At 55.8% G+C, this 26,951-nt stretch overlaps 1 protein-coding gene across 1 annotated transcript in view; it reads left to right on the top strand.

Annotated features, from left to right (window-relative positions):
• Positions 1-2,687: 2,687 nt before the first annotated feature.
• Positions 2,688-26,951, top strand: part of DAB2IP (DAB2 interacting protein) — a gene marked incomplete at its 5' end in the record, with an annotated part of 194,918 nt that continues 170,654 nt past the window's right edge. Inside the window, one exon of the mRNA XM_082655874.1 lies at positions 2,688-2,904. Within this exon, the coding sequence (XP_082512000.1) occupies positions 2,865-2,904 (40 nt within the window). The remainder of the gene's footprint in view (positions 2,905-26,951) is intronic.

The following is a 26,951-nucleotide window of genomic DNA, read 5'->3' as shown; positions in this document are numbered from 1 at the left end:
AGATCCAGGGAGCCTCGTGCCTGCAGCTGCCTGGGTAGGGCCTGACCTCCCTGTAATTAAGGCAGCGGGAGGCTGGGAGCTGGGATCTGTCATCCAAGGACGGGTGGTGAAGGGTGACAGAGGAGGGCCCACTCTGTCAGGCTGGGCCAACCACGTCAGCAGCCACTGGCTGCTCTGGGAGCAGCTGGGCAGCAGTGGGTCGCTGGGAAGGGGGCCAGGTGGGTATTTCCCTCCCTGCCACCCCTGGCCTGGGCCCTCCTGCCAGCCTCCTGGCTTATCTGTCTGTCTCCCATCTCCCTCCTCATTTTTTTTTTTTTAATTTATTTTTGGCCGTGTTGGGTCTTCGTTGCTGTGCACAGCCTTTCTCTAGTTGCGGCGAGCGGGGGCTACTCTTTCGTTGCGGTGCGCGGGCTTCTCACTGCGGTGGCTTTTCTTTTTTGCGGTGCATGGGCTCTAGGCATGCGGGCTTCGGTAGTTGTGGCACATGTGCTCAGTAGTTGTGGCTTGCGGGCTCTAGAACGCAGGCTTAGTAGTTGTGGTGCACGGGCTTAGTTGCTCCGCAGCATGTGGGATCTTCCCGGACCTGGGCTCGAACCTGTGTCCCCTGCATTGGCAGGCGGATTCTTAACCACTGTGCCACCAGGGAAGTCCCTTCCTCATTTTTAAAAAATTTTTTTATCGAGAGATACTCGATTTTTTTTTTTGGGCTGCACCCCAAGGTATGCAGCATCTTAGTTTCCCCAACTGGTTATCGAACCTGGGCCCTTACAGTGGAACCGCGTAATCCTAACCACTGGACCACCAGGGAATTCCCCCATCTCTGTCCTCTTGATGTCCCCTCTGCCTCAGCTGCAGATCCATGTCTTCAGAAATCTGGTCACGGAGGCTCAGCTTCTAATGTTCCAGTGATTTTGTGGGGAGCAGAAAGTTTTCTCCTGCTGTAAGTGCAGAGAGCTAAGGAGCATCCTGGGAAGGGGCCTTTGCAGGGATACCCAGGCATCCATTGGAATGCAGCCCATTCTCTGGAGTAGAGGGCTTCTGAGGCTGCCCGGAGCTCCCTGCACCAAAGCCGCACTCCCAGGCCTTCACTCCAGGTGCTGTTGCCCCAGCCCCATCGGCTCATCTGCCCTGACCTCCTCCCAGCCGTCTGTCGTTCCCATTGCATGCTGTCTTCCTGCCTCCGTGCCTTTACCTGTGCCATTCCCTCTGCCTGGGATGCCTGCACCTACCCCTGCTCATCCATCCAGATCCTGCTCTTCTCTCTTTGTCCAGTTCAGTTGCCTCCTCACCCAGGCAGCCTCCCCTGATTGGGCCCAAAAGATACACTCCCTCTCCTGCAAGCCCGGGGGCCCTGTTCTGTATTCTGGGACTGATGTGCATTGAATTACTGCATCTTTGTCTTCCCCCAGCACTGCCCACCCCCCCATCCCCAGCACCAAGGGTGTGACCTCTCTGGGGTCCAGGCCTGGTCTGGAGGCCACTCACAAGCCTGGAACAAGCCACTTCCCCTCTCTAAGCAGTCTTGCCCTCATCTGCAAAACAGGACAGGCAGGGTTTCTGCCAGAGGGGTCACTGAGGAGTGACTGAGACCATGTGGGAAATGCTCGGAATGGTGCCCGGCTCTGGTGGCCACTTAGTGAGTGGTACCCAGCGTTATCCTAGCTGTTCCTGCAGAGGCCACGTGTCCCTCTCCCCTGGGGACTTGACAGCCTCCCCAGTCCAGTCCTGCCCGAGCGTCCGCCCTCTTACACAGTAGCCAGAGAGGCCTTTCTAAAGAACAGCCGGGAATGTGTCACTCCCGTGGGTCAGCCCCTGGGTCAAACCTGAGAACCGTACCCCCATGAGACCCTGCCTGACCTGCCACTGCTTCTCCCCACGGTTCTGTCTCTCTGCGCCACCTGTGCCGTGACCGCAGCTCCAACCAGCCGGAACTTATTTGGGGGTCACTGAACACCCCAAGTACCCTCTCAATTCGAAGCTTCTGCGCAGGCCACTCCCTCCACCTGGCACACTCCCTCCTTTGTCACCTGGCTAGCTCCTACTCATCCATAAGGCCCCAGCTTAGGGGCCCATTCCTCCAGGAAGCCTTCCCTGACCACCTCCCCCATCCAGGTGAGCCAGCCCTTCTTTATGCTCCCACAGCACCTACCACACACACTGCGCTGCACTCACCTGTTTACCTGTGAGCTCCAAGAGACCAGACACCGCCACTCGCTCCCCACTGCAAACCCAGCACCTGGCACGGTGTCTGGCGCCGAGTAGATGTTCCAGAAAAATTTTTAGTGTCTGACTGACTGGATGGATGAGTCAATTTCTGCATCCCCCACACCGCAGGAGATGTCTGTAGAACAGATTTGAGTGGGAGGTTCCAGCAAAGCCTGGGAGAAGCCCCTGGGGTTTGGGCGCTGGGCAGTGAACAGAGCGGACCCCGCATGCCCTCCCACGGGTGGGTCAGTCTCCCCACTTCCCGCAGACGCCTGGGCCCCAGAGCCAGCTTCCAGATGCTCAGCCCAGGCTCAGCCTTACCTCTTAGCTTTTCCATCTGCACAGCGGGGCCAGATCCCCACAGCCAGCGTCGCAGGCAGCCAGGCCAATCGTCCCGGCGTCTTCCTATTTTAGACATCTCACTGCCTCGGTCCCTTCTAATGTTTCCAGCCAGGCTGCGGGGGGAGGAAAAAGAGGTTACTGCTACTTTAAATGTACTGTATGAAGGCGAGGGCTGGAAAGGGGCCTGCTTGCAGGAATACCCAGTCATCTAGTTGGAAAAGCCGCCAGATGGAATACAAAAGGAGAAACCCAGACGCTCATGGAGACAGCCTCGGTTCATAAATCAGGCGGGGCCAGGGGCTGGGGGCGCACACGCCATGGAGCCCGACTCCCTCCTGGACCAAGACGACTCCTTCGGTAAGACAAGCGCCGGCAAAGTGGCGGAGTTGGGGATTCAGCCGCTGCTCAGGCAGACTTTTCTCCGTTGGCTGCCGGAATCCGAGTTAAAGCGGGGAGGAAGATGGGCACTGCCTGGTCTTGGGACCTGGGGGTCATGGGTGCCGGGAATTATGGCACAGAGTTGAAGGGCTCCAGGAGCGGGGCCTGGGGCAGCCCCTTGGACCGGGCACTGGCAGGGTCGGGGGAGGGAGAGCGAGTTTCGGCGGCTTCTGTTTTGCTCCCGGACGAGAAGGAAAGGAAGTTTGCAGCCCCCCTGCCTGTCTGCCTCACTCGCTGTCCCCAGGCCTGCCGGGTGCCGTGGGGAGTTTGATTAGTTAGATCCTGCAGATAAATATAGATGGACCAGGCAACAGGAGCGCAGTCTGTAATTAAAGCCCAGCTGTAAGCACTCCCCGCTTTGCAGGGCCCCAGGGGCTGCCACCGGGGAGCTGCCCCTGACGCAGTCTCCCTGCGAAGCCCGGGCGGATTGTTAGGGAAAAGTTGCTTGGGACAGAGCAACTTGTCTGGAGCCCACGGCAGGGACGTGTAAGGCTCGGAATGGCTGGGCCGGGGCAGTTTCTGCAGGCTTGGGGCTCCAGGGGTGCAGGGAACTAAGACCCCATTGCTCAGCCCAGCCAGGCTGTGCACCTTTGGCTAGGACACCTGGGGCGCTCTGGCCATCTCTGTGTTGTGCAAAGGAGAGAGGCAGGAGGGCAGGAGGGACTGGGGGGGGGCCCTGGGGGGCCAGCAGGTTTTAGGGCTCAGTAGGGAGAGGGCCCTTTTGGCCTCAGAGAGGAGGGCTAGTCAAGGGAGGCCTCACCCCAGCTTGGATCCGCCTTTTGGGGGCCCAGACCCTCCTGGGACCATGATCCCTGCTAAGAAAACTGTTTCCTTCTCCCTCTGGACCCCCAAGCCCCACCGCAGCCAGGCCTGGCCGCTGGGCACAGATTCAAGGCCAAATTACCTCCCTCCTGCCAGCTTCAGCTCTTTCCAGGGAGAGGGGCCCTTTGCCACGTTTGGAGCTGCACCCCTCGGGGGAGCTTGGCAGCCTGCTGGCCGGGCGTCTTTGGATGGTCGGGTGGCCAGTGGACGCACGCCGAGTGACCCCCACGTGCCAGGCTCTGTGTCAGGGTCAGGGATGCTGGAATAAAGAACTCAAGCCTAAGAAACAGTTTGTGTTTAGTGAATGTTGGGAGGAAAGAGAGAGAGGGAGGGGAGAAAAGGGAGACAGAGGCCCTGGCCCTGGAAGAGCTCCCAGCCTCCAATAGGAGACAGACAAATGATACTGGGTTCAGAGTGATGAGTTCCTGGCGGGGGGAGATGGGGGCAGACAGTCTGGGGTGTGCGACAGGCCTGCTGGTCTCCAGAGATGTTTACCTGAAGCTTGGCACGGGGACGCTACCCCACGGAGGGCACAGACCCTTGTCTGGGGGACCAACCCAGAGCCAAGCAAGGCTCCAGATCCCCTGGGGCTCCATCTCCCCACCTGGCACCCAGTGGTCTCTCGGGAACCCACAGTCCCAACCTGCTGTCCCCTGGGTTTGCTAGTGGCAGGCTTGGGGCAGGGTAAGCCCAGGGGCCCCGGAACCGGACGCTGCTTGCCCCCTAACTGAAGGGCCCGTACACCATCAGATCCTTGTCTTGCCCTGTGGCTGGCCTTCTGGAAGCTGGTCAGGCAGTGAGGAGCCTGGAAACTGAGAGGAAGAGGACAAGGGACAGGAGAACGTTCCTTAGGAAAGGGGCAGGCAGGAATGGAGGAGAGCCCAGGAAGTCCTTGGGAATGTCCCCACGCTGAAGGGGCCATCCTGGAAAAGGGACAACTGTGGCCTCAGAGTCACTTCCTCTCTAAGCCCAGGTCCTGCATTTGTTCATCTAACAAATACTACTTTCACGTCCTGGACTAAATTTTGTGGTTGGAGAGGTAAATCAAACCTTGTCTCTGCCTTTCTGACACTCCCAGGCTAGTCTGGGAGAGAGAGGTAAGTTCTCTCTGATGCGGAAGGCCAGGGCCCCGTGGAACCCCTAACCCCACATGTGGAGTCCAGGAAGGCTTCCCGGAGGAGGTGACTCCTCCACCGAAGAAGAGGATGACTCTCTCTTTTCTGAAACAATTTCTTCAGCTGGCTTCTGGGCTATAGGCCACTATCCTGATTTTCTCCCATCTATTCTCAGTCTCTTTTTCTGGTTCCTTCTCTTGGACCCCTCCCGCTACCTGTTAGTCACACGGTCCTATCACCAAGGTCAGCATCTTCTGCCTCCCTCCATGATCTTCTGTCTTCACCCCCTCACTCTATAGGCTCCAGCCACAGTGATCTGACCTTCCTCACACTCAGCAAGCTAGTTATCAGCCCAGGGCCTTCACACATGGGGTTTCCTTGCCTCTTCCTCTCAGTCTCCACTGAGCTAATTCCACCTCCTCCCAGTCTCCACTGAAAGACACTCGCTCAGAGAAACTTTCCCTAGATCATGTTCCCCCAATGCATCAAATTAGATCCCACTCTTCTACTCTCTCTTCTCCTTTATAGGACCTGTTCCTAGTTGCACTACACATTATGGTATGTGTATGTGTTTAACCTCTGTATCCCCCACTAATCTCTAAGCTCCCTGACAGCCATTATCCCCAGAGCATAGCTCTCTGCCTGGCCTGTAGTGAGCATCCAACAAATACTTGAGAATGAGTGAGTGGACGATTCGGTTGGCCTAGCCAAGGAGGTGAGGAAAGGCACTCCAGGCAGAGAGAACAGCAGGTGCAAAGGCACAGAGGCTGGAGAAACTTCCATTGAGGGTGAAGCTTCTGGTCAGGTGTTGGCAAGCTGAGCTCCTTAGGGGGCCCAGGGTTGGGAGAAACACAGCTGGGGTTGGGGCTCTGGGCCCCCCTTCCCTGCTTCAAGCAGGGCAAGACTCCCTTCCGTCGGGTGGATATCCTGAGCTCTAATTCCATTCATCAGGTGTTCAGGGGATGAAAGGAGTTTGGCTACGTCCCCAGCCACTGACACTGATGTTCTGGAGGCCTCCAGCACATTCAGGGCATCTTAGCAGACAGGGCTGAGTAGAGCCCCATAGGGGGTCCTGAGATGAGGGACCCTTAGAGCAAGGCCAGCGAGGGCTCAGACCACAGCTGGGGGGAGTGGCAAACACAGGAGCAGGGCTTTCTTTTACACAGCATTCACAGGCAGGAAGGCAAGGAGGAGGGAGCTTGGAGACTGTGCACTAACCCTAGCAGAGCCCTTCGTGGAGGGGCTTCAGTTTCCCCACGTGTAAGTAAATTGGGGCGAGGGCCAGACGAGATCTGACTGACCCCCTCTGGCATGGGCTCTTCAGAGCCGCACGGAAAGGCCAGCCCAGAGAATCACTTCCTTCCTGTGTGCCTGTGATTGCGAGGGAGGGGACAAGATGATCAACTGCTCGCTGACCTGACTCCCACTCGAGACCCTGAGATCCTTGTGAGTAGGGGCCGTGTCTTGTTTGCTGTTGTATCTCTAGGGTCCTGCACGGTGCCTGGCCCTGAGGAGATGCTCAATACACACTCATTGGATGAATGAATGAATGAGTGAATGGTGAGTGGCACCAGCTGGATCCCACCCTTAACTTACTCGTGCCCTCGGGCATCCTCCTCCTCCCTGGACTTCTGTTTCCTGAGCTGTCCGATGAGGGTACTGCACTCCACACCCCTGAATGCTCCAGCTCTGACCATCTAAGATTCTAAATCCGACTCAGCACTTGGCACCGTCTTCCCTCCCTGTGGCCTGAGCCTCAGCCCGGCTCCCTCAGCCATCGGGTGGCCTGTACCAAGTCCCTGCTCCTTGTTCAGACTCAGCTTATTTGTCTGACAAATGGGCAGCCTCAGTCCTGCCTGCCTGCTTCCCGGGTCGGCTGGGGTCTCCAGAGGAGTGATGAGATACAACTATGGCAGGCTGGACACCTGTTGGGGGGAGTTCATGATTCTTGGGTGAGGGAGTTGGGCTCAGACAGACGACCAGGATAAAAGCTCCGGAAGGGGCTGGGTGCTTTGGAAACCCTGGGGGCAGAAGCGGCAGCTCAGAGCCTTCAGTTTCTTCCCATGTTACCAGCACAGGACATGAGCTCCAGCTGGGGGCCCTGTAGGGAGGCAGATGAGGTGATTTTGTAAACTTCCAGGTGCTGCATGTAAAAGAACCAGTACTATTTACTGAGCACCTACTCCAGGCCAGGCCCCACACTCTGCCTACTTGAATCCTCAACAAACTTGCTAGGCTGCTGTTATAGCTCCATTTTTCAGATGAGGAAACTGAGGCTCAGGGAAAGTAAGTGACACCAAGACCTTACAGAGAGGTCAGTGATTTAACCCAGGTTGCGACAGAGCCCGGGGGCTTCATTTTGCTGCACTTTCCGAGAGCTGTCCCTGCACCAAAGCTGCCGCCTGAGATCCTGTCTTGCTAGGAGTGTCTGTTGGAGCAGTTCAGGAGACAAGCACGACAGGGCAGGAGCCACGACTGACAGTGACGTCATGTCAGCTGGGGACAGTGAGTGCAGAAGCCGCTGTAACGGGAGAGGGTCAGTCTAAAGAAAGGGCTATTTTGGGCTGGAAGCTGTCAGGGGGCCTGATGTCACCACTCCCTGGCCCTTCCCCCGTGAGAGGGGGAAGCTGAAGATGTCATAAGCGGCTTGCCTCAGCTGGTAACAAATAGAAAATAACCGTAGAAAAAATAACAAGTAGAAAGAAACAGCAACTATTTGGCCAGCCACGTGCCTCACATTCATCATCTCGCTTCCCCTTTCCCCCACCCTGTAAGGCTGGTGTTGTCATTCTCATGTTCAAGATGAGGAAACAAGTTCAGAGAGGCTGGGTGACTCACCCAAAGTCACACAGGGAGCGAATGGCAGAGCTGAGGGTTATGTCGGTTTGTCCCATCTGGAGCCCAAGCTCTGAACCAGTGCCCACTAGGCCCTTCTCTGAGGCTGTGCTGTGTGGATGGATCAGGCCTCCGCTGCCTCCTCAGGGCCAAGACCCTGGGGCCTCCTCTTCTCTCTGCTGCTGAGCTAACTCAACAGCAAATCTCAGTTTCCCCAGCTGTGAAATTGAGGTAATGGTGGACGCCCGGCCTACCTGGGGTGGGGAAGCGTTGCCAATTCCAGATTCCTTCCATCTTACTCTAGGACTTTGCTGTGGACCAGCTGGCTGGGCCTCTGGGGACGGAAGGAACAGGAAAGGCCACAGCCCCACTTTAGGTCGGTTCACAGGTAAAGGAATCAGGCCAGAGAGGCAGAGCAGGGACCCCACTTACTGAGCTCTTACTACGTGCCCAGCTGTGTGCTAAGTGTTCCACATGGAGTTGTGGGCTCTTCACAGAGGAAGGAATGGCCCCATTGCTCAGTTGAGACAGTTGAGGCTTAGAAGGGCCCAAGACCACAAGCTAGTGGGGCCCACCCATGATTCAAACCCAGGACTCTCAGACGCCTGCGCTTCTGCCCACCCTGGGCTGCCCCTTGGGTATCCTGACCCCCAGCCTTTCCCTGTGCCCAGGAGAGCCTCAGTCCTGCTGGCTGGCCTTGCCTGGGCCTCTGAACTTCCTCAGCTGGGCAGGTGGATGAGGGGTGGAGCCCCCAATTCTTGCCCCACGGGACTCTGGGATGAGGTGAAATCAGGGAGAAGAGTCAATAAAGAACAATGAGGCCGGACGGGGAGGGGCTTAAATCATGGATGTTCCCAAGCCAGAGCAGCTGGCTGCACAAGAAGGCCGGGGAGTGAGGCCTGGGGAAGATGGGAGGGTGGCCCCTGTGCTTGCAGTGCCCCCAGCACAGCAGGAGGAAGCTCAAGGAGAGGGGCTCCTGGTGGGAGGAGGAGGGAGCAGCGAACTCAGGAAGAAAAGGCATTTCACCCTTGTCCTCCTGCACAGGCCTGGGCTTCCATCCTGCTGCGTCTCCCCGGGGTCTGGGCCACATGTCTCTCTGCGCCTCTCATCGGAGGATTGGGGACAGCAGTAGCCACCTCCCAGATCATTTCTTCTTATATTGTCCTGGACGGTGGCTGCCTGGAGCCAGCCCCTCCCTCGAGGTTACCTTGTGGTACCTACCTAGTTGCAGATCTTTGTTGAGTCACTCAGCAGCAGGGCCCGGTTCCCCTAAGCTTTCCTACCACCTGATGTATTTCCTGGCATGTTTAATCCCCATTTTATAGATGAAGAAACTGAGGCACAAGGAGGTGAGGTCACTAACCCAAATCTCAGTCCTGTGAGTGATGGGGCCTAACTCACACCCAGGCTCCTGGACCACTGCTCTGGTCCCCCTCATGCCAAGAAGGCTGGTGGGCCTTTTCCGTGAGGCCCAGTGGGTCTCAGCACCTTCTCACTGGCTGGCCTCCCTGGGCCAACCACTGGGCACTCGGAGTCCAGCCCTTTGTTCCCGCTGCCCAGCTCGTTCCTTCTACTGGGTGGATGTGCCCTGGGCTGCTGACTACACCCCAGGCCTTTGGAAGCTAGAGCTATGCCCCTCCCAGAGGGGGTTCCTCCCAAGAGGTCACCTCAGAAGCCTGAGGAGACTGGAGCAAACAGAAAATGGCCCCAAGTGTGAGGAGATCCAAGGGAGAGGGTCTTTGGGGGTCCTCCTGCCCATCCCCCATTACACGATGAGAGGATGGGGACCTGAGAGAGGAGGAACCAGAACCATTCAAGGGCCATTCTAGTTCCTAACTGGTCCTGAGCTCTGCCCTGACTCTCCATCTCCCAGCCCCGACCTCAGGCCACGCCCCACCTTGGACCGCTAGACAGCTACCTTGCGCCCTCTTGGGGATCCCTGTCTTCACCCATCCCCCAAACTCATCCTCTGTGTGCAGCTAAAGGGGCCACTCTCAGGCATCTTAAAGTCCCACAGGGCACCCCAATGCAGCAGGATAGAGTCTAAACTTGTTACTACGGTGTCAAGGCAGTCCACCATCTGACTCCTGGATGACACCTCTGCGCTTGTCTCCAGCACACCCTTTCTTTCTCTCTATCCCAGCACGACCAATTAATCTCTGTCTTGAATGTGCCATCCTCAACTTTGCACTTGCTAATCCCCCCTGCCTGGAATACTCTCCCATCTCAGCTCTCCCCACTACTCCTCCCCCACCCTGGCCACTCCTGCTCAGCCTGCAGTCTCAGCTTGGGTGTCACCTCCTCCAGGAAGCCTTCCCTGACTACTTTTTTTGAGCTCCCAGGCACCCTGGGTTTCCAGCTAGCCTGCCACACGCCAATGAGTACAGTGCATTTGCTTCCCTGCCTGTCTTCACCTCTGGACTGTGAGCTGCTCCATGTGCCAGATTGAAAAGTTGGAGGCTGAGCGGGTGGGCTAAGGAAGAAGTCAGTGTGACCTGGTCTCTGGCCTGTGTGGCAGGACTGTTGGTGTCCACACTGAGAGGGGAACATGGGTGGAAGAGCATATTCTGGGTGGGAGGGGGAGTGATGTGCTGGGCTTGCTGTGTCTGAAGGGCCTGCAGGGCCATCGAGTGGTTTTCTGTAGAAGAGTCAGTGATGGTCATTCCAGATGTGACCTCCAGAGAGGCTCCGATTCCAGGGTGGAGGATGGAAGCATCTTAGACCTTCCCAGCTGCATCAGTACCATTCCCTTTCCTAGACTTTTTGAAACCTTTACTCACCTCCCCAGCCAAGGTCCTGCCACCTCCCCTAGGAAGCCAGCCCTGACCACTGGCTGAGGCCGCTCTATTCTCTCCTTGACGGTGCCCTCCTGGTCATCACCACCTCTAGTCCTAGGCCGTCTCACGGGCTACGCCTGGGAAGCCTTCGAGTTGGGGCCACACCCCCGTGTCTTCTGTAGACCCCACGAAGCCCCGCACAAAGATCCACACGCTGAGAAGATGCGCCCTCCCCTGGATGGAGTCAGCTTCCGCAGCCTCAGCCAGGGGATTCTGGGAAAACCAAGCAGAAGCCTAGAGAGGCTTCGGGTCAGATTGACACAGGCGAGCAGGGCGGGACGCAGACGCAGGGAGGGGTGCATTTCTGTCCAATCTGGAAGTGTCCGCCCGGATGGCTCGGTCCTCACAACCCCAGGCCTGAGGCACTCCAGCCGGTGACCTACATCGCAGCGCGCCTCTGTGCATGGGCATGTGTGTGTACGTGACACGAACTCGTGCTGAGGGCACGAGCGCCTCGCCAGTGGGATGGAGCGCCAGCAGGTGGGTCTCCATCTCGTCTGTGAGCGAGCTCGTGAGGGTGAGGGTGCTCCACACTCCCACCTCGGGGTACCACAGACTCGGCACCAGAATGAGGGAGGCTGTGCTCCGGAAGAGCCAGCTCAGGGGAACACAGGTCCTGAAATGGCTGGGGTGCCTGTCCCCTAGCCGCCAACCCGCCTCTGCCCAGGACTCTCTCTCCCTTGACCCAAATTTCAGATAAATGGCCTCCCCCGCCTTTACTAATGGTGGAATGTTCGGCATGGAGAACGAGGGCAGCGGAGGGAGGGGACCTGGAACACAGTGTGAGGTCGAACCAGGAGGTGGCCAGACAAGTCTGGAGGGAGGGTGGGCTCTGGCCTCCCAAAGCCCAGGCTGCCAAGTTCAGGGTCTGACTCGGGAGCCTCCTGGGGCTGTCCCAGGTCTGTCCCTGGTTTCCCTCCTCGTACCTGGTCTCCACACCCCTCCCCCACCGGCCTGCGAGGGACAGTAGAGACCCTTCTCTCCTGGTGAGACTGTCCTTGACCAAGCGTCTGTGCCAACTTCATGGCCTGGAAGCCAGGCGCCTAGGAGGGTTCCGGCTCTGAGACCCTTCAGTCTTTCCTTTGGCCAGCTCTGTGGTGGGCCCAGTCGGGGTGTCTGTGCCCACCTTCTGGGGCTCCTCTCCCAGACTGGGCCTCCGACAGCTTGCGGGAATGGACGGTGCCTGCTGCTCGAGTACTGCTGAATCTCTGTCTCTGTCTCTCTGCCTCCCTCCCGCTGGGCCTGCCTGCTCCAGCCCTGCCCCCTCCCCTCCCGCAGAGCTCCCCCACACCCCATTCAGCTGCACAGACTTGGGGGCAGCGAGAGGAGTGAGGCTCCAGCTCCCGAATGCTCTCCAGGCCCCTCCAGGTCCACTGGTGTTGGGGCTTCAGCTCTGCCTCCTTCCCTCAGCTCCCCGCTGAGGCCAGGTGGCTCTGGGGTCTGCATCCCCCGCCCTCCGCCTGCCTGGGGACCCCCCCGCCCCGCCCCGCTCAGCCCCTCCACCGGCCGCTTCTCCTCCTTCAACGAGCCCGCCATTCCATCTCTTCCACATCTCACCCCCTCAGCGCACCCAGCCTCCCTGCTCCTTCACAGCCAAGCTCCCTCAGGGCAGCCCGGGTCCCTCACCGCCCACGTGCTCCTCGGCACCACCCCCTGCCCCAGACTGCTCTGGCCAAGGCCACCAGAGGAGCCCTGACTGCTGAATGCGGGATGTCAGGCGCAGGCTCCCTGCTCTTCCAGGCTGAGAGGCCCTGGTGGGGTGGGCTGGGAGTGGGTGGCTCAGACCAGGGTCCCTGGACTGGCAGCCCACCTACATCAGATCCCCGCCACTTACCAGGGAGTATGTGGCTCTGGGAAAATTATGTAACTTCCCCCAGCCTCAGTTTTCCCGTCTGTGAGATGGGATGATTACGCTAGCCCTTGTCTCGCAAGTTACTAGGAGGAGTAAACAGTTAATGCTTAAAAAACAGTCCTGAGACCCTTTCAGGCAGAGCTAACCCTCAGCTGACGTTGGTGGTTATTACTGTGATGATTATTATTGCATTTGTCATTGTTGGAATCTCTCACTACCGGCAAGCATGGGACCCACACGCCCCTCCCCCCCATCCTCGTCCCTTCTCACTCTTCCGGGCAGGCTGCTTTTCCTCCTCCTCTAGCCAAGCCACCCAGATGCCCAAGCACGACTCCCTCTCCTTCCACATCCCCCGCCCCTTCCTCACATCTGCGGTCTCCATCTCACCCCTGCCCACATGCGGCCTACTTCACACCCCACACCCCGGCCCGGCTGCCAGCCCCACCCTGGGCCTCCTGCCTCACCCTCTGCCTCCAGTCCCCACCCCAGACCAGGGGACTCTCTAACAAGTGCTCCCAGCACCCTCATCCTCCTGTGCTCCCCGTCACACCCGGGTGTCCGCCTGTCTTCGTGCCTCAGCACTTCTTGCTGATGCTTGTTGAGTGGATGACCCGATGCGAGCAGTAAAGAGCTTCTCTGATCAATGCAACACACAGTGGGGATCAAAGAGCATTGGAAGCCTCCCCCAAGAGTCAGCTCGCTTGCCAGGGGTGTCCACTGCCCCCAGGAAGGGGGAGGGGACATGGTGTGATCTCAGTCATCCAGAGAGTTCTAACCCTCACCCCAGCCTCAGCCCTAGAGATTTGAATTCAGTTAGTCTAGAGGGGGACTGGGCATTGGAATATTAAATTCCTCCCCTCCCTTCCCCCCACCCCACCCCCACCAGGTGATTCTAAGGGACAGCCACTGGAATTGGGGGAGGAGGGTACTGGGGGGGTGGGGGGCCGGGGTGTCTTTTTTCCCTGCCTACGTTCACTTCTTTTAATTCATGTTGAGCACTTCCTCCAGGCTAGCTGTCTGCCAGGCACTGGAGGCCCAGGGAAGGACAAGGCTGGGTGTCTGTCCTCAGGGAAAAGCTCAGGACAGGGGCCCAAAGCTACAATGACAGCCCAGGGCAGGGAGGCCTGGGGGGTGGTGTGCAGGGGATGTGCTGAGCTTAAAGGTAACCAGGGCTTGGCCTGCAGAAGGAGGTAGTTAGCAGGCTGGGGATGGGTCTACTGGAAACTTGGAGTGATTCAGTGAGGCTGGACCCCAAAATCCAGATGGGAGGAGGTAGGGGAGGAGCCTGGAGAGCTTAGGGGTTCCAGGCTCAGGGGCTTGGTTTCCATCCTGCATCCAGGGAGCCATGAATAGGTCCAAGCAGGGGAGGGATGCAGTTGTGCTGTCTCCCCTGAATTCCTAAGACCCCAAACCACACCTCTACTCAACACAGTGCCCCTCCCCTGAGCCAGCTCAGCTAAGTCTGGGTGGCTGTCTACCTGGGGAGGTCACAGCCCCAGTAGGGGAAGCCTACAGGAGGGGGCTGGGAAGCTGGAAAGAGCGCATAGAGGGAGAGATGCCAAGAAGGCCGGAAGCCAAGAGGGCAGCAGCATTCCTGCACCACTGCTCACCTGGGCCCGCCCAGCCTCTGGGTTTTTTGTTTGTTTGTTTGTTTGTTTTGTGGTACGTGGGCCTTTCACTGTTGTGGCCTCTCCCGTTGCGGAGCACAGGCTCCGGACGCGCAGGCTCAGCGGCCATGGCTCACGGGCCCAGCCGCTCCGCGGCATGTGGGATTTTCCCGGACCGGGGCACGAACCCACGTCCCCTGCATCGGCAGGCGGACTCTCAACCACTGCGCCACCAGGGAAGCCCGCCTCTGGATTTTTGAACCTCCAGTTTCAGAGGTCTCCCTTCCCCAAGGTCCTCAGCAGCCCGAGCAGTGCAAGCTGAGCTTCTAGGGAGAAGTATGAGGGACACTCTGATCCTCTTCCTCTCGGCCCCAATAGTATATGGTTCTGAATCTGAGACTGGCCAGAGATGGGGGGCACCTTAATGAGGTAAACCAGCCAGACAGGGAACAAGGGGAGGGAAGGGAAAGTGCACAGCTCATAGAGCTTTCACTCATCTTACAGAGGGGGAAACTGAGGCAGAGCGACGTTTGGCAATTGGCCCCTGGTCACACTGCAAGGAAATGGTAGAGCAGGATTTGAACCCTGGTCTTGCTGGCTCCAAAGCCAGCGTGCATCCCACTCTGTGCCACTGTCAGTCTGCACTGAGCGTCCCAAGTTGCCTAGTCCTGTGCCAGGAAGAGGCAGGAAGGGCCTGGGTTCTCTGTTCACCTGGCCAGTTCATTGCATAGATGTGCGAACTGAGGGCCGAAGCTGGCAGTGGCTGAACAGGGAAGGGAGGAATTGGTATCAGGGAGTCAGAGATGGCTTCTGGGAGGGGGCAGCGGGGGCGGGTGCAGGCAGCAGGGGAGGGTCCCAACAGGTAGGAGGGGGTGGAGAGGAATGAGATTTAGATAAGTGGAGGGCAGCAGGGAGGGTGCCCCAGCAAGGGAAACAGCCTGAGCAAGGGTGCAGAGGTGGGAATGCGTGTCCCAAGTCTCCCAGCCTGAAACTTGGGGGTGACCGGCCTGAAGGAAGGCTGAGTCACGGCTGAGGACACAGAGTGAGGGGGCTGTTCCCTCAGGCGGAGTTTCTCAACCTTGGCACTACTGACATGTGGGGTGGATAACTCTGTCGTGGGGACCGACCGACCTGTGCGTCAGAGGGTGTTTAGCGGTATCCCTGCCTCTACCCACCAGATGCCAGTACCATATCCGCCCCCCACCCCCAGCCCAAGTCGTGACAACCAAAAACATCTCCAGACATTGCAAAATGTTCCCTGCGGGATAAAATTGCCCCCGATTAAGAACGACTGTCCAGAGTAGGCAGGAGCCGAGAAACGGGAGGGACGGGGCCCAAAGCTGCAGTCAGCACTCGCCTGTCCTCCAGCCCCGGTTCCCAGCCTCTCACCGTCCACGCCAAGCCTCATCCTTCAGCTGACCTGGGGCTCCCTGAGTGCCAGGAAAACCTCCACCAACGCGCTGCAGGGCTGAGAGCCGAGCGGAGTGGTGGAACAAAAGAGCTTGTGTTTCGGGATGAAACCTCCCCCTGCCCGCCCCGGTGTGGAGGAGGGGCCGTGATCCGGGCCAAGTGGGGCTGCTCGGCGGGGCAGGGGCTTGTCAGAGCCAGGATCTGGAGAGAAGGTGCTGGGAGGGGAGGGGGTGGGGAAGCTACCCCACTTTAGCTCGGATTCACAAACAGGCCCTTTTCAGAGCCCCGCCCCCAAATCAAAGCCTCCCAGCTGGTGGGGATGGAGATCTGAACTCATCCCGACCCTTGGTCCTGGGGGTGAAGGGGTCAAGGGCTGCCCTCCTGGCTGGGGCCCAGGCCAGGGTCGGGACAGGCCAATGCCTCTCTTCCCTGCTGTCCACAGGCTGTGTCTCCGGGGGGGAGCCCGGCTGCGTGTTGAGGGAGGACAGGGGTGGGGAGGCGACAAGGGACAGGAAAGGAAGCCCCATTTCACCGTCTCCTTACCCCCAGCTGTGTGCAGCCAGAGGAGCTTCTAAAATGCATGTCCAGCCTCCCCATCTGGCCTGCTTAAACCTGCCACTGACTCCCCGTGACCCTCAGGATCAAGTCCACAGTCCTTGGACAGCGCTTCAAGGATACTATCTCACCCCACCTGCCACGGCTCCCAACTCCACCTCTCTTCTGAGCCTGGAATGTCCGTCTCCTCCCCATCGGCAATGGCCCCCAAACTGGGCTAGCTCCTATTCACGCATTAGTGCCCCTTTGGTCAACACTGCCTCCAGGAAGCCTTCCTAGCTCCAGTGAGTGAGTGAGTGCCTGGGGCACTGGTGGCACCAATCCCTCCAGGATGCAGCTGTCTCTCTGTGTGTGAAGTCGGCCCATTCCCCCTGAAGCATCAGGCCTAGGACAGAAAACTGGTGACTAGTGAGCATTTGTTGAAAGAAGGAGGGAGTGGGGGAGGGATTAAAAAAAAAACAAAAAAAACTATGCTTTTAGAAAAGGGAGAGGATGAGAGAGAAAACAAATGGGCAGAGCCTGGATGAGAGGAGTAGCCTGTCCTCTGGCCGATGTACCAGGACAGACTGACTCCACAGGCCTGTGGGGAGAAGCAGGGAACCTTTCTCTGCATTGAGACTCCTGGAAAACTTCCCCCAGGACCAGGGGCTTGGGCACAGCCTGGCCTTGCTGACAGGCCCCTTTCAGATTTGTCCCCTGATGCCACCAACAAGGCAGGACAGGTGTTCAGGGGGTGGGGGGGCTGTCAGGAGGGCATTTTGCTGCCCACCCAGCATTTTGGGTATCACCCGCCATCAGGGGATCCCAGATTCCTTGGTTCTAAGAACCCCAAGAACCAAGACACTCTGTCCAGGCCAGTGGTTTTCCAGCTGGGTCAGAGGAGATGCCCAGAGGTTGACATATAGGAGAGACCGCCACATCCCCTAACACAGCTCTGCTTTCACTTGATGTAAACTCTGGGTTTACCTGAACTTTTTCATTTGAAATGACGGCTCTGTGGCTCAATCAGTTTACAAAGAACACTCCTCCTTCTTGAACGGATAAGAAGAGCAGGGCTTAGAGAGGAATGGGGTGGCAGAGCCATGTCAACCTCCTGGCCCTTCGCGCTGAACCGCAGGGCCCTCTCCTCAAAGCATAAACGTATGAATGAATGAGTAGGAATCTGGAAGTAGGCTTTGGTAACATGGGGTGACAGCAAAGGACACTTGATTTCTGGGGCGAGGAACTGCCCCAAAGTGGGAAGGAAAGAGCAGAGCTGGGTGGCTGGTCACTGTGCACTTACTGTAATTACATTATACCCAACCTGCTTTTGGAGCTGTTCAAAGACACCGTGACGTCCTGACTTTAGCCAGAGTAGCACCAGGTATAGAATCAGAATCTCAGGTTCAAGCCCCAGCTCTTGCCCTTACTGTGTTGACCTTGGCCAAATCAACCCCCTCTTGAGACTCAGTTTCTTCCTCAACAAAATGGGACTCACAACACCCCCGTGCCAGAGTTGTTGTGAGGGGTAAAAAGGAGAGCACAGAGCAGGGGTTGAACAATTCCTGGCGGGCTCAGATTCTTCCTTGTACGTGAACTTAAGTTCACAGTCTAAGGTTCAAATCCCAGTTACGTCCCTTACTAGCGGGGTGACTTGAGGCAAGTTTCGTAACCTCTCTGCCTCAGCTTTCTCATCCATAGAATGGGAATAATAGTAGCACCCATCTGCCTCACGGGACGTAATGAGTTAATACGTGTAAAGCACCTAGAACAGGGCTGCCTAAGGGTTTGTTATCAATATTTGTACTCAAATAACAGCATAGGTCTTGCAGAGAGGTCCCAGAAATGGGATAAAAGAGCGAATGAGATAATGAACGCAAGGAAGATTCGGGTTCTCCCAGGGAATGCCTTGTGGTCCTAATTCAGACCTGTCCTCATCCATAAGTGATGTCTTCCAGTGGTTCCTCTTGGCTGGGAGCCACCCTCTCTCCCCGGCTCCCTATCTCTGGACCTCTCCCCGCATTTTTCTGCAAGCACGCAGAGGCAGGATTCCATTTCGCCCCTAGATGACTTTGGGTGATAAAGAAGTAACTTCAGCCTCCTTGAATTGAGTCTTCTCTCCAGAACGTAACAAACCTGGAAATTGGAATTGCCCTGGAGCTGATTATTCTGGGAGGGTACCTCCTGGCATTCAAATTAAATTAGATCAAGGGACCTCTGTTATTAGCAAAATAATTCCCTGCGATTACAGAATGCAGCCATGAATCCTGATGGCGGATGAACTTCAGGTGACTTACTTGAGACAAATAACTGTGCAAAAATCACAGGCTCATCTAATCGCATCTCTGTAGTGTCACAGTCAGCTAATTATGCTAATGGCTATAGGAAATCACCTATTGTGGTCTGGGATTGGGAGGGCTTGAGACAGAAACATGTGTGGCGAATATTACCCGCTGTGAGCTGGAGAGGCTGGGCGCCATGCTTGGTTCCAAAACGGGTCCTTTCTTGGGGAGCTGGTTTGGTTCCTTGTCGACTGGGAGGGAAACCCATTATACAATCAGAATTGCAGTGGCTTCATTATTTATCTCTTTTCAGATCATCTTCATATAAGAAATTGACTTTGTCTAAGTTCCACTGGTGGGCATGATAATTCCAAGTTAAACAATGAAAGCTCAGGACGTTTGTGTCAATTCAATTCAGCAAATGTGCCTCTGTGCCCACTGGGTGCCTGGCACTGATCTAGACATGGGCAACATTCAAGAGTGTGTCTGGTGTCTTCTGAACATGGTCTCTTGTCCCGTCAGACACCTAAGAAAGGCAGTATTGTCCTCATTTTAGAGACAAGGAAACGGAAGCTCAGAGATGAGCAATGACTCACCCAAGGTGCTACTGCTACTGATCAAAGGAGATGACCACTTCCATTCACCCAGAGGGATCTGGGGGGCTTCCTGGAAGCATGGACATGGGGGAGGGAATTGTAGACAGAGGAAACAGCTGAGCAAAAATCCCAGAGGTGGGAGATTAAAGGGCTGGGGGTGTTCAAGGATGGAAGATGAGGTTGGGAGAGTGGTTGAAGATCAGACAATAGAGAGCTTCAAACGACCAGCTGAGGGTTTGGACAATGGGGAACCACTGCAGGTGTTTGAGCAAGGGAGGGATAAGATGGAATCTGAGCAGTGCCTGGGCCACAGTATGGGGGACCCCTTAGTAGGCTGCTGGCAGGGAGGGGGCCAGAAGGGGATGAGGTAAATAACGTACAATTTTTTAGTATAAGTATGTCCCCAATATAGCATAGGACACAGACTAAAAAATTATTCATTGTTTATTTGAAAGTTACATTTAATTGGCTATCTTGTATTTCATCTGGCAATCCTACCCCAGCCTCCTACAGCATCCCCAGCTGGGTTCTGGGCGCCAGCTGTTTCCTCTTCCTGGTGTGACTTTCCCCACTGGGCACGCAGCCTGGCGAACTCCTATCCACCCTTTGAGGCCCTGCACTCCTGACTACTGCTGTGGCAACATTTATCTCACGCTACCATTGTTACTTTCTTAGGTAATTGTTCTACTACGTAGCTTTCCTCTCAGCAGCGAACCTTACTTCTGGCTGCATAAGTTAAGGCCAGGACTCTCTCTAGATCCTGACGCCCTCCCCACCCCAAATTGCCTCCAATTTCTGCTTCCGTCTCAGGAGGGGCCGGCCTCTCCGCTGCTCCTGAGACCTTGCCTGCTCCCTAGAGAATGGCTTACCTCTCTCTCACTGACCGCTTCAAGGTCACACTCTCTCCTGGGTCATTCCCACCAGGCACAGGGTGGGTTCTCCAGGCAGCAGGAGAACGTATTGGGGTGCAAGAGGTCCACCAGGGCCTGCTGGACGGCTCGGCACCTATAGCAGGGCAGGGAAGGGCAGGGCAGGGAGCAGAAGAAGCTGAGCTGCCACACAGTCTAAGTGCAGGTCTCAGCCTCCCTGTGTAGGGCCTGGGAAGGCGCTAGCGCAGGCGTGGCCCTCTCGAGCTGTCCTGAGTGGTATCAAGGGGCTGGGACTTTATGTCCTTGGGCTGACCGCCCACTAGGCAGGAGGGAAGGACACCCGGGAAGGGGGTGTCACCTCCAGTATGGTGGCTTACTTCCGCAGAGGACACCCCCAAAGAGGGCTGACAGCTGGGGGCCATCTTGCAGCAGCCTTCCCACATCTGGGGAGTGAGTCCTCTATTCTGGAAGCGGGGATGTGGGCTGCAAATCACAGCGTCCAACCCCACCCCAACCCAAAGCATTCCCCTCAGGCGACCACCCAATCTCTCGTCTTCCTTCCAGCCAAGTCCCTCCGAAGAGCTGTCTGTCCCCCTTCCTCACTCACAGTCATCCCCCTCCTCTGACTGTGCGCTTTGTAGCCTCCAGTCTGTGCCCTTTAAACCCACCTTCAAGGAAAAAGAAAAAAAGGCATTTCCCCGGCGGTCCAGTGGTTAAGACTCCAAGCTTCCAACGTGGAGGGCGCGGGTTCGATCCCTGGCCAGGGAACTAAGATCCCCCATGCCACATGGTGTGGCAAAAAGAAAAACAAACAAACGAACCCATCTTCTTCTTCCAGATAAAGGGATTTTTGTAAAACTCAAGCTTTGGCTGTCCCTCCCTTACTTAAGACCTCCCAGGAGCTTGCCTGCAGTCCCCGCTCCTGGGCATGGCATTCGGGGCTCCTCCTGGCCCAGCTCCCTTTTCCTCCTGCCCCCTGTCTCCCAGCTGCTTGATCGGAATCCCCGAGCACGCTGGGCTGGGCTGTTTCACGCTGTCACGCTTTGGAAGGGGCTGTTTCCTCTCCGCCTGGCTAACTTCTCTCTGCTCCTTCAAGACACACTCAGAAATCATCTCCTCGGATGACTTTCCTGGAGGTGCCCCTCTGGCCCACAAGGCTGGCATCAGGGACCCCAAAGCCACCCAGCAGCCTCCGTCAGGAGCGCACGGGGTTGGCGCCCAGGGGTGCTCCACGGGCCCCGGGCAGTGTCGTTCCTCATGTCTCCCTCTGCACGCGTGAGCGGCCCACTGTTCTGTTTATCTGTGCCCCTAGCACCAAGTCCAGAGCCTGGCACAGAGGGAGTCCCAGTGACATGGACTCTGGCACTCAGGGAAGCCGAGGACAGCTGGCGGTGGTGGTAGTGTGAGAGAAGCTATAAAGGCGGTATCGAAGCATCGGGGACTGATTAAAGTCCGGCTGGGCTGTGGCTCCTCAGAGAGGCCTGTCCTGGGAACCGGAGCATCGTCCTGCCCAGTGTAACTCACAGTGTCTGAGCGCAGCTGCATTCTCTCTGCGTAATTGATTCTCAGCCACCTCTGAGCTGGAAGTGAGGTTTACACGTTTTACTGTTTATCCTCCGTGACCCTCAGGGTCCTGCACACACTGGATCGGAGATTCACTCTGCTCCCTTCCCTCCCCCTCCTCTCATGTCACCCCTGCCCGGGGGTGCCTGTGGGCCTGGGTGTTCGTTCTATGATACCTCAGTCGCTGTGGTTTTGAATCTCACTTCCATCATCGGGTGAGGGCCCACCGCCCGAAGAAGCGATTAAGTCATTGATTAGTTTGTACGACTATAAAACGGTGGTGTGGCATTATAGGCTATAGAGCCCAGGATTTGCAGCCAAACAGACGCGGGTTTGAGGACAGGCTCTGTATTCGCGTGCCCCGTGATGTTCTGCCAGTTGCTTAAACTCTCTGAGCATGCTCAGAGGTGGCTGTGAGTATTAAGCGAGAGAACACGCGAAGCACCTGGCAAAGCACCCCGCACTTGTGTACGTACCAATGTGCAGAGATGTAGAAACTTCTGGCAACGGACAGTGTCCAACAATGATGAACAGAGCCCAGCACTGGAGGTGTGCGAGCAGACTCGGCTTCGCTCATTCATTCGACAAACATACCTGGAGCACCTACTATGGGCTGAGGCCTTTGCTGGGGGTGGGGAGAGATACAACAATGAATGAAACTGGGCGTGATCCCTGTGCTCAGGGACGTCCAGACCTGGGAGGGCAACACGCTCATCCGGTGGTCACACAGTAAAGGTACAGTCGCCAACTTCAGTAAACACCCTGGATGTGTAGCGTGCAAAACCCGAAAAGGCTTCCCTAAGGACGTGGCATTGAAGCTGCCAGGGAAAGAAGTAACTGAGGCAAGGATGGGAGGGGACAGAGGAAAGTGGTCCAGAGAGGGGAGTCTCGTGTGGAAAGGCTGTGTAACGGGAAGGAGCATCGCATATTTGGGGACCTGGAAGCTGGCTGGGGGGCTGAAGGCGGAGAGGGGAGAGGGGAGATGGCAAGGAAGGAGGCTGGAGGGGTGGGCAGGGGTCAGACCACCCAGGGTCTGGTAGGCCACATGAAGGTAACAAGAAACCACTGAAAGCTTTCAAGTAGGGGTAGAGGGAATAGGATTGGATCTGAGGTTTGAAAACCCCACAAGGAGGACCCGTGGACAGGGGGCAACGGGGAGAGGGCCCAGGTGGCTGCAGAGAGCCAGCTCAGTGCTTTATTGAAGTTCAGGCAAAAGATGACAGCCAGTGTCTGGACCAGCCTGGAAATAACCATTGGGGAATCACCAGCACAAGGACAGCAATTGAAGCCATGGGTCTGGATGCAGTTGAAGTTGCCCACAGAGAGAGTCTGGAAGGATAAAAGGGATGCAGACAATCTCAAACTCCAGCTTTTGTAGCCCGATAGAGTAAAATGAGGTAGCCAAGGAGAGGGCAACGTGACCAAAGAACTAGGAGAAAAACTGGGAGAGGATGGTGAGATAGAAGGCACCAGAGATTTTCCAGGGGTGAAGTATGGCCAAGAAGCCAGGTGACATCAAGGTGCACGGGTGTCCTTTGGTGTTACCACCAAGGAGGTCATCAGTGACCTTCCTGAGAAGCACTGAGATGGCCGACCTTAAGCTGGACGGGATTCCTGCCTTGCATGCCCGTTTTCATGGGACAAAGCGCCAACAGTGGCTAACGTCCATGTCACCAGGATAACATTACATTGTCCAGTGCGATCTGGATCAAAGAGGATTGGCTCATTAGTTCAGAAAATCTCATCCGAACCCATGAAGCGCGCAGTATTGTTCTTTTCCGGTGACCACATAGCCCTGTCGACTTCGTATATCTGTTTGCTTGTACAACGTGTGACACCGGCCAACTCATCTTGCAGAGTCTGGACTATAAGCAGTTTGCCAGCCTGTACTTTGCCTTGGTGGAAGCTCCCGACAGTGGACATATGTGGGTTTTGCATACAGAGCGCAGACGCATTTGGTAAATCACCTCGGACGCGTCCCTGGGGACGGTGCCACAGGGTCTGTCGCCCCTACAGATGGAAGTTGGCAAGGAAAAGACGGGTCCAGATTGGGATCCCTGGGCTACGTGTGAAAACAGATTGGAGGGGGCCAGAGTGAATGTGGGGGGACAGGGAGGAGGGTCTGTGGCCCTGAAGTGCTGTGCAGCCCCATACCCAGAGGTAGGACAAAGGACAGGAGGAAGGACCACGAGAAGCACCGACCCGGAGCACACTTCTGACTGTTCCAGAAGAGTCTGGGCCAGCCTCCAGGTGCATGCTTTTGTTCAGAACTGGACAACACCCCACCCTGGCATTTCTTTCACCAGCCGCACAACTTTCATAGTAACCTACTTGGGTTCCTTCCGCCCTCCCCTGAAAACATCTTCCTCTTGGTCAATATTCACATAATTGCTACCTGTTCCAAGAATGGGGCCATGCATTTTGCCTCTGTTATCTCACTGAATCCTTGCAAGACCCCCTGGCAATCAGCCCTGGTCACGTCCTGGTTGTGCAGACACAGAAACTGAGCTCAGAGGGATGTGATAGCACGCCCTAGGTCACACAGCTGGCCAGTGGCTCAGCCCAGATGTGAACCCAGGTCTCTCTGACCCAAAGGTCACATTACCTTCCAAGAACACTCCATGAAGACCAAGCAGCCTATCCATATAGCAGGATTGCTTTCCTTTTGAGAGTCTGACATGACCTCTTTTGTTTCTGAGTATCTGGATCCAGTTACCCGCTTTATTCATTCACCAAACCTTCCTGAGGCTGGGTGGTGGGGCTGCAGTGGTAGCTCAGACAAGGTTAGTGACCTGGAGGAGTTCGCAGTCAGCTCGGGGAGGAGACGGATCCGTACCCAGGTGCAACAATCCGCAATGTGATAAACAAGGATAGTGCGGTGGGCGGGTGCCGTGGGAACCCGCTGCCCGGGAGAGTTGATGAAGACCTCACAGGGCCAGAGCTGGACCGTAATAGGAGAAACAGGGCTTGGTCCAGCAGAGCGGGTGAGGACTGGGCATTCCAGGAAGAATGAACCGTTTATGAAGGCATGTCAGAGGTTGGGGGTTTGAGAGACCTGGTTGCATGACGGTGCTCTGGTGGGGGACTCTCACCTGGCTGGGACTAGGGTATGAAGGGCCCCAGTGGAGACTGGGGAGCAGGCTACTCGTGTTCTTAAGGTTTACTGAGAACCTCACCATGAGTCAGGCTTTGTGCTGAGCACTTCACAGATACGATGACTGCATCGTTCAAATAAGGACATTGACGTTCAGAGCAGGAGTGGATTTTATGGGACTTTATATTTTATACCATCATGCTTGCTCTGTACCCTTAAAAACGTTCTGAAAAGTCAAACAGTTACGTACTTCCCACTCAGGTCAAGAAATAAAACCTTAGCAATCTTAGGGAAACCCTTTCCCATCATCCTTCACATCTCCCTCTCCCCCCAGAAGTAAACAATTCCTGAATGGTGTATTTATTTATCATTCCTCTAAGTTTCCTTACACTTTTACCACATATGTGCATTCCTAGCAATATGGGGTATCATTTTGTTTTGCATGTTTTAGAAATCTACATCAATGATATCATACCATTTGATCTTCTGCGACTTACTCCCCATCCCCCCATTAATGATTCATAAGGAATCTCTAGTCATTTTCACTGCAGTATAGATTTTCACTGCCCTATCCACAATTTGTTTATGCATTTCATCCACTGACAAACGTTGAGGCTGTTTTAGATTCTTTACTAGGATAACGAGGTTGCAATGAGCAAGAAGTTCTCTAGACTTATCCCAGAAGCCAAGTCTCTGGGTCACTGGCGTGTGTGCGTCGTTTCTAGATGCTGTCAAATTGTCCTCCAGAGCGGCGGTACCATTTCTCCTCCACCAGCAGCGTATGAGCGTCCTCTGTGCTCTACACCTTCATCAGCACTTTCTGCCGTCCTCCCCTTTGCTTTTTGCCGATCTCACAGGTGTGAAATGCACTTTCCTCTGGCTTTATTTTGCATTTCCCTGAGTAAGAGTGAGGCTGAATCTCTTTTGATATGTTTATTGGACATTCATGTTTCCCCTTCTTGGAATTGACTGTTTATATTTTTTATTTCTTTTTTTAAATTTTTTTGCGGTACGCGGGCCTCTCACTGTCGTGGCCTCTCCCGTTGCAGAGCACAGGCTCCTGACGCGCAGGCTCAGCGGCCATGGCTCACGGGCCGGGCCCAGGCGCTCCGCGGCACATGGGATCTTCCCGGACCGGGGCACGAACCTGTGTCCCCTGCATCGGCAGGCGGACTCTCAACCACTGCGCCACCAGGGAAGCCCCCCTGTTCATATTTTTGATCCAGTTTTCTTTTGAAAATTGATTTGTAGATCTTTGTATGTTTGGGATATCATGTTCCAAATGTCTTCTTTTGATAAACAGGAGTTATGTTCTTTAATGAAATGTATCAGTCTTTTTCTTGATAGTTTGAGTCTTTAAGCTCAAAAGCCTTTTGTGTCTTTAAGAAACCTTTCCCTATTAAAAAGTTTTTGCATTTAAGTTTCTTTAATCCACCTGGAATTGATTTTGTTTTATGCGTGGTGTGAGGTAGAGATTCCATCTCATTTTTTTTCAACATGGACATCCAATTGCTCCATAAAAGAACATTTATAGAAAAGTCCACCCTTTCCCCAGTGGCCTGCAGCACCACCTCTGCCGCGTATGAAGTTTCCATATATGTGTGGGTCTATTTTTGCAGCCTCTGTTCTAGCCCATTGGCCTATTTATCTATCCTTGGGCTAATATACGGTCAAGTTGTACCTTTTTAGGCTCTTAGCACCTCCTTGAATTAGAAGAGCTAATGGCTTCCTGAGAGCATATCCGTGTCTTATTCATCCTTGTGTCCCTCTCATCACTCATTACATGAACATCCACGTCATGCTTTTGTTTGCAAAGACTTTCTCACACTCAGTCTCTTGGGCTCCCGAGACTCCCTTATGCAGAAGAGGAAATTGAGGCACAGAGGAGGTGAGATGATTTGCCAAGGTCACACAGACAGAAGGTGTTCTTGTAGCATTTCGAAGCCACCTTTCCGTCCATCCCATTTTGCCTAGGCTCTGAAGACATCTACCTGATCCTCCAGCTTTTCTGGTGCAGAATTTTCACTTTTCCTTCCTTCTTTCAGCAAGTAGATCCTGAGTGAAGTGTGTGTGCCACATCCCACTTCTGGGGGCTCTTCCCAGTACTGGAGACCAGTAGGGAGAGTGGGACCTCGGGTGGGCATTTTGTGGGAAGTCTGAGGCCTGGGGTCAGGAGGAGGAAAACCCGCGGGTTTCAGAGTCCATCTAGAGAGCCCTGTCCTGGGCGTGCCCTTGGAACCCAGGAGCTGCCTTGAGAGGATGCCGGCTTCCCTCAGGAATTAGAGGCTTCCTCCCGCCCTCCCGCCTCCCGAGGCAGGAATGCGAAGGATCAGCTTTCAGCAGCGCTGCGGCTGCCGTTCCGGGGAGCTCCCAGTGTAGCCCTTTCATGAACTGTCGAATTAACTGGTTCTGTCCGTCCAACTGGGAGAGCAGCTCTTGCTAAAAATAGCGTCCTGCCCAGCACGACCTACGCTCGCCAGGAGCCGGCCGCGACAGTCCCACCCCACCGGGAGTCCCCACCCCAGGCCTGGCCCTCGTCCCACCCCCGAA

Source organism: Grampus griseus (genome assembly GCF_964374135.1).
Source record: "Grampus griseus genome assembly, chromosome: 6".
Classification (NCBI taxonomy): Eukaryota; Metazoa; Chordata; class Mammalia; order Artiodactyla; family Delphinidae; genus Grampus; species Grampus griseus.
The sequence above is the reverse complement of the archived record's forward strand: the minus strand, read 5'-3'. Positions and strand labels throughout refer to the sequence as shown.